The sequence below is a fragment of the Habropoda laboriosa genome, unplaced genomic scaffold (assembly GCF_001263275.1).
Source record: "Habropoda laboriosa isolate 0110345459 unplaced genomic scaffold, ASM126327v1 scaffold128, whole genome shotgun sequence".
In the NCBI taxonomy this organism is placed as follows: Eukaryota; Metazoa; Arthropoda; class Insecta; order Hymenoptera; family Apidae; genus Habropoda; species Habropoda laboriosa.
The window spans coordinates 693,219-700,907 of record NW_017100281.1 but is presented as its reverse complement, the minus strand read 5'-3'; the positions used below and the strand labels follow the sequence as shown (position 1 = coordinate 700,907).

The window sequence follows — 7,689 nt, the reverse complement described above, 5'->3', positions numbered from 1 at the left end:
TTTTATATTAAATAAAAATAAATATGAAAAATGTTCTATTCATATTTTTGTAAAAAATAGAAGTAATTCAAACATTTCAAAAATAGACTTTCTGGTATATGTTTAATTTTAGAAAGAGCAGTTTAAGGTTAATAATATAAATGTTGATCATAATTTTATGTGCAATATGGAGGTTCTTAACACTTTCACAGTTGCTGACATAATAGTACATCTTTCTATAAACTGTAGCTGGTTACTGCTGACGTAGTAATATATCTTTCTAAATTCCATAGATAATTGCCACTGTCATAGTAATATGTTTTTTTAAATGGCCAAACTATGCGTATTAATAAAGTATAATGTTAGAAAAAGGTTTCTTTATTTTTTTATCATGTATAATGGTTACAAAAAATTTTTACAAAATATTGTGTAGTTCATTTTGTATTATATATAATTACAAAACATGTTATGGTGAAAATGAGAAATTACAAGGAATGTAAATCTCGATTTTATTCTAAAATTTTTCATAGAATAAACAAAGTAGAGAGAAGTGAACCTACATTAGAAGTATCAGAATTTCATTTAGTGAAAAGTGGAATATCTAATAAAGATGCAGTTAAAGTACAGGATTTAGCCAAAGCATTAGGAAAAAAGAGTCACTATCTTGATATCACTAGAAGTTTGGACTCTACAAAAAAGAAAATTCATGTCTTACCAAAACCATTAGAAAAACCTGCAGCAGATCAAGTAAGAATTTTTTGTTTGTATCATTGTAGTGTTTATATAGCTTTATGGAAATATTGAATCATTTTACAAGTAATGCTTCAGATATAAAATCTGGAAGAAAAAAAAAAATTAAATAAAAATTACATTTTTTTTCGATGGATGATACATTACCATAGTTTATGATAATCATTTTCCATCTCTTAAGTCATTTTTCAATACAGATGTCAAAAACAACGTTTTTTAAGCTAAATACCTGTCCAATATTGATCTATATTTATGGAATGATCTGATATTATAATACATCAGAATGCAAATTTAAAAAAATAATTATTAATTACATTTTAGATAAAAAGAGTAGTTGGTTTTAAAAATGCAAAAGAGGAATTAAAAAAATGGAATGCTGTAATAACAAAGAACCGAATTGCAGAGTCACTACATTTTCCTTTAAATCAGTCATCAGTACAATTCGAACAATCTACAGAATTTGTTAAAAGATTTAGGCTTCAATCAGATTTAGAGAAAGAACTTGCTGCATTAGAACCACAAAAAGAGAACATTGAACAAAAAAATGATGAGTTCTCTTTGACATTACAAGAAATTGTTATGAAGAGGAAGGAAGCTGCTAAAATTAGAGCACAACAAGTTTGTATTGAAATATTTATGTTAATTCTAATGAAATAAGACATATTAATTTTCTTAATTGGTTTTTTAGTCTTATAAAGAAGCAAAGGCTCGTCGTCAAAACAAAATTAAAAGTAAAAAATTTCACCGTATCCAAAAAAAAGAAAAAATAAAATTGCAATTAAAAGAATTTGAAGAATTACAAAAAACTGATCCACAAGCTGCATTAGAGAAGCTTGAACTGCTGGATAAATCTAGAGCTGAAGAACGAATATCGTTAAGGCATAAAAATACAGGAAAGTGGGCTAAGTCTAAACAAATTAGGGCCAAATATGATAAGGAAGTAAGTACATTATATACGTATTGTGAAAAATTAAGAAAATTACATATACAAATATATTTTTTACTGTATATAACATTACACTATTATATTTTCATTATTAGACTCGACAAGAACTTGCACAACAGTTATCAGTTAGTCGAGAACTAACTCAGAAATTAAAAAAAGTGAGTGATAGTGAAGAAGAAGGTGAAGATGTCAGGTCATCCGTGCAGCTTTTTGTTAATGATAAAGAAAATCCATGGATGGGAAGTGCTAAAACTGCATCAGAAATAAATGATTTTATAAAAAGTTATCGTAAATATTGGGATAATCAAAATAATCTGTTAAAAAATGAACAATTGAATGATAATGCTAACAATAAAATTGAAATCAAACAAAGGAAAACTTTATCAGGGGATACAAATCCTCCTAATGTTTTAAACGGTATGTTTAAAAAAGTTAGTAGAATTTTTAGTAGACATTGTTTTTTGTAATTATATATTATTCTTGACAGACCACAATACTGATACTAATGTAGATTTGTTTGAACTTCAAAATAATGGAAAAATACCAGACATAAAGACAGACTTTAATAAAGAGATAATTTCATCAGCAGATTTAAAATCCGTTTCTGTCTCAAAAGGTATGTTTAAAAAATTATAAATCAATTGTGTAATTGTAAGATTGATTGAATGAATATTTGTTTTCCAGACAAAGAAGATGTAGTAACAGCAAAATCTGTTGTTAAAAATGTAAATAATGTTTTATGCAATAGTATTGCAAAAAAGACAGTTTCAAATAATAATAGAAAATCTAATAAGAATGTTAAATTACAGAAAAAAAATTTAAATAATATTACAGCCACTTCTAGTTGGAATGTTGAATTAGTAGAAAATACTAATGTACAACATGTGATTAATTCTTTGACATTCAATTCTCCAAATAGCGAAAAAATAGATAAGATATTTAACTTCATGGAAGAAAAAATTCAAGATCAAATTAAGTCGAAGCTTGAACATGTTACACAGAATTATGGTAGAATTAAAAAAAAGAGAAAATCCAAATATCTTATATTTAAGGAAGACAATTTTGATGGACTTGAAATTCAAGCTAAGAAACAAAAACCTATCTTAAATTCATCTCTAACTGAAAGCGTTAATGAATATTCCTCGGAGTTAAATAATGAATTGAAAAATACTGAATATGTAAAATATGACAACACTTTGTTTACGCATAAATTAAACTCGTCTAAAATAGAAATAGACCCTAGTAAGTACATAAATGTAAAACCTAAGCAATTAAATACGGACCTTCCAGTTGATATTACTGATGGTGATGAAGTTTTGGACGATAACGAAGATGAGGAAGAAAGACGTAATATAGTAAGCGAAGCGTTCGCTGATGATGATGTCGTAGAAGAGTTTAGAAAAGAAAAAGAAGAGAAGGTAGGTTAAAATATTGATATTACTAAGTCTATGCAAAAGTTCACAGTATTTTTTGTCAAAATACATTATTTATTGAAGAAAAGTAGCTACATTTATTCTTTTTCAAAATGAATTTTCTGTTGCAAATTACCACTTTTTTTCATTTATGTGAAAATTAATGAATATCGTCACGATAAAAGATTACGGCTGGTATGCAGAGAACTTTTTAGTGTATTATCTTATACTTTCGCCTCAGAAATCATGCTCCTGATAGCATGCATTGCATTGACCAAGATAAGTGATAATGCAAAAGGATGAAGCATGGTGATTGCACATGAGAGGGAACTTTTCAGTCCAATTCCAAAATGACGTCTTTAGTATCTAGACACTGATATTTCCCTTTAGTTTCTATATGATATATCTGCTAGGATTGACTTATAATTTTTACCGTTTAGAATTATCATAAGAAACCTATTTATTATCCTTAATATTATTTTCTATTAAACATCTTTTTTTGAGAAAGAAAACATTTTTTTCCAAGATTTAATATGAATAACATTGATAAATTTTATGTTATTGCACTATTATTAATGATGAATCTTATACATAGGTATAATTAAACTTATAGAAACTCATTGCTTTCAAGAAAACACGAATCGATATTAATCAAAATCTATCTAAGGATGACGTATTATGATTAGAATTCAAAACCACAAATAAATTCCATCAATATGATAGTATATAATGTTACGCCATATTGAACATTGAAAACTTTTGCAGAGACTTAATATAAATTAGCTCTTTCGCAAATTTTTTTTCAAATTTATGTATAGGCACAGGAATCTCAGCCTAAGGATATCGATTTAACACTACCAGGATGGGGTGCTTGGGGTGGAAAAAATATTAAAGTACCAAAACATAAAAGAAGACGTTTTATTATGAAGGTACCTAAACATTTACCCTGCAAGGATGAAAATAAGAGTAATGTGATAATATTTGAAGATGACAATGCTAAAATAAAGGAACATCAGGTTAATGAGTTGCCACATCCCTTTAAAAGTGTTAAAGATTATGAAGCTAGCATTAGAATGCCAATTGGTAGAAACTTTATACCTGAAAATTCTCACAGAAAATTAATTGAACCTACTGTTAAAACACGTATGGGAAAAATTATTGAACCAATGAATGACGATGTTTTGATTAATAAAAAAGAAAAAAGGCGTCCAAAATGTATTTTTAAGAAAAATAAAATAATTAAAGAGAAGAAAGTAAAATAAAATATAAAAGATCAAATAATCGTGTAAATGTTCCTTTTAACTAAGAGATATTCCAATTCGTTTTTGCAATGTATATTTTATGAGCAACGTGTATATTAAGTTTGTTGGTTAACTATTTACTAATCACTCGTATTTTATATATCATTCATAGTAATATATCAAATTTAAAAATAAGCATTGATAGAAAAATACAGTAAAAGATAATATTCTATGGTTAATTATAACCATTTATTATATAATTTATCAATATTTAACTTGTAAAAAGAATATTCTCAACATTCCACAATTATTTATAATCTATACTAAAAATATGAAACAATTCTAAGAATATAATTGTTAAAGTTAATAAAATTAGAAAGTATTAATATACAATGTAATTAAAATACCACCTAATTTAGAATACAAAAGGATGCGTATAATTATTATTTTTTAAATAATATTTGCACTAACGTATGTTTTATGTATATTTTAAATACAATCGGTTAATTTGCGCATGCGTGAAAAGTAGTTTGCGATTGGCGGAACGGTGGATACACGGATCCAAGATAGAGATAGTAGTTAAAAAGGGACGTAATACGAAGGAGTAGGAAAAAGATAGAACCACTATACTGCGTACGTGAAGGAGAGGGAGCAAGATAGAAACCACCGCCAATATGATTGCTCGATCACTTGTTCTCAGTAGTAAAGCAAAGTTCGTGAGAGGAACGGTTTATCGTACATTTGGAGTGAAACACAAACGCAAGAAATTTTTGTTTGTTTTCACATATATCGTACTTGTGAATAAAATTTTGTGCCTCCAAAGAATGGCAAATTCCAAAGACGACAGCACCGATAGTGTGCAATTTTTTGAAGGCGTGGAGAAACTTCTTGAGATTTGGTTCACAAGCAACAGTAGCATAAACAGAAAGCAGGGCGATCTCAGGCAAATTCCTCAGTAAGTTAAAATATACTATCTCTCTCAAACCTAATCAGCTACTTTTTCTATTCATATCTCAATTTAAAGTCTTTTATCAAAACTTATCATATAATTCATGTAAGATTTCATTGTTATTTATAATGTTTTACATAGCATCAACCTTTGTGGGAAATTAATAAAAATGTGACGATTTTCAATTGTAGTTAAACGTAAGTTCGTTTATTAAAACATAATGCAATTTAAAGTATCATAAATATTAAGAATTGATCAATGACATAGTTTAATTTCAATAAATAATTTAACAAAATAACACCGGCCTGATAACCATGATCGTATCGCCGGTACCTCACGATGTAGTGTTCTGATAATAATCGTTAGTACGTTTAACCTAACTCTCGCTTTGAACTTAGTTGCTCTCACTTGTGTCAGTTTTTGTAACAAAAAATATTACTAATTTCCAATATTTAATAAGAATTATTATGATTATATGGAGACTAATATATTAAACATTGCATCGAATGTTCAGTTAGAAAAATTATTTTGCTGGAAAAATGTTCTGGTAATTCACTAACATTGGATACATTGAATTGTACAGTACCGTATATGTCGTATTTTTTGGTGGAGATCGATGCGCCCACCTTCTTCTTCCAGTAATACGGACCGCTTAAAGTGAGGCTACGTGACTCTGACATGTATATACATCGTTTTATCTCTTTATTTTAAATTGAATATAAATAGAATATAGACATAAGCACCGATGCGATCTTCCTTTTTTCTAGGATTTTAGTAGCATTCGGAATAAATCGTTGTCTGATAAAAACTAATTTGTAAATATTAATTGTCAGGACCATAAACGTTTTTTTGATTTTTTCAAATTGAGTATAAATCATTGTTACACTTTTTAACATATGTGTTCTTTATTGAATTTCATTGTGAAGTTAGCGAATAATTCATGACGATCATTTTTGGTGAAAATAACATTTATAAAGCATTCATAATTACACTGTTACACGAGGTTCCATGGTCATAATAAACTATACCCGAAATATGATATACAAAAGTTGGTAATAAAATTACAGAGTTAAAGAATGCTCTTGTATAATATTTATATCATTATGTAGTTTGTACTATTTTATTAGAATATCTTATATGTTAGATATAATGCCTAATTGAATGACATAATTAATGCGTTAATTTGAAATCGTTATAGCATTATTGACATTGTAAAGTTAACGGCGGTTTGTACAACGATGACCAATTTTTAACAGAAAAATAAATTAAATTTACATTGAGGAACATAGCTGACATTTAAAATATTGTCTTTTTTACTTTAATTTTATTGTATTTTATTGCAATTATATACAATTGTTATTAATGAAATTTTATATATTATCGATTTACATAGTACATTTGAGAGACGCACAAAATTGATTATTTAAAATACATTATGCATATTTATATAATAATTTAAATACAGATATTTCTATAGCAATTGATGTTCGAAAATATTTCAAATTGACAGTTTTATATTAATGAATTATATTTGGAAAAAATTTACATGCAAATTACACGAATTTAAAAGTTTACAGTTACTTCGAATTTTACACCATAATTGGAAGTTTAGATTATTTAACGTACAAATTGCATAACATATTTTTTAAACATTTAATTCTGTGCGTTTGCTTTTGTATTGTACAAGTATATACCAATGCACTACTAAGGAGTATCTTATACTAGAATTAGTAATAATCTATTTAGTAAGTCATGATTAAAAATTTTTCAACAAAGTAATACCATTCATCTCGTTTTATAAATAGCTGTTTTTTTTCGACCAAGAAGAATATAAAAAAATATTCAGTAAAAAACTTTCTGAAGGAACTGCTAAAATTTATCAATTTAATGTATGATTATTGTTTTTGCAACAAACATCATTATACGTGTTTATCATATGCAATAACTATCATTTTTTATTTGTGTAACTTAATTTGAAGAAATGCAGTTAAAAGTTATGCGAAAGTATTTTTTTATGTATAAAAGAAAAGTGAAGTACCTTAATTAATCATTTCGATTTATATAATCGTGAAAAACATGCTTGGGAAAAGAAAAAGTGAGTAACTGAAAGCATTATAATTTTGATTCACAAAGAAAATATTAAAGTATGTACATATATACGTATTTATGTATATGTTTTATCAAGTTTGACCAACGGCCAAGAACTAAAAGTTAGTTTACAAATTATGAGTGCTCAACTCATATTTGATATATTTCTTTCTCAAGTAAAACTTTCTGGTTATAATAAATCGAAATCATGTAAAGAATATGTACACTGTTGTATTTGATGGATAGGTGCTTTCCTTACTTTTAAATTAAAAATATATTTGTTTGTTGTACTTTAATATATTCAGGAAATATGTTAAAAATATG

At 26.8% G+C, this 7,689-nt stretch overlaps 2 protein-coding genes across 2 annotated transcripts in view; both read left to right on the top strand.

The window, feature by feature from the left end:
• Positions 1 to 4,349, top strand: part of LOC108573606 (U3 small nucleolar RNA-associated protein 14 homolog A) — a 5,034-nt gene extending 685 nt beyond the window's left edge. Inside the window, exons 2-8 of the mRNA XM_017936068.1 lie at positions 510 to 726; positions 1,051 to 1,347; positions 1,418 to 1,669; positions 1,771 to 2,092; positions 2,163 to 2,291; positions 2,360 to 3,093; positions 3,906 to 4,349. Coding sequence (XP_017791557.1) covers positions 510 to 726; positions 1,051 to 1,347; positions 1,418 to 1,669; positions 1,771 to 2,092; positions 2,163 to 2,291; positions 2,360 to 3,093; positions 3,906 to 4,349 — 2,395 coding nt within the window. The remainder of the gene's footprint in view (positions 1 to 509; positions 727 to 1,050; positions 1,348 to 1,417; positions 1,670 to 1,770; positions 2,093 to 2,162; positions 2,292 to 2,359; positions 3,094 to 3,905) is intronic.
• A 402-nt stretch (positions 4,350 to 4,751) lies between these two features.
• The window catches only part of LOC108573605 (S-adenosylmethionine decarboxylase proenzyme), a 13,785-nt gene continuing 10,847 nt past the window's right edge, over positions 4,752 to 7,689 (top strand). The window contains exon 1 of the mRNA XM_017936067.1: positions 4,752 to 5,283. Within this exon, the coding sequence (XP_017791556.1) occupies positions 5,003 to 5,283 (281 nt within the window). The 5' untranslated portion in view covers positions 4,752 to 5,002. The remainder of the gene's footprint in view (positions 5,284 to 7,689) is intronic.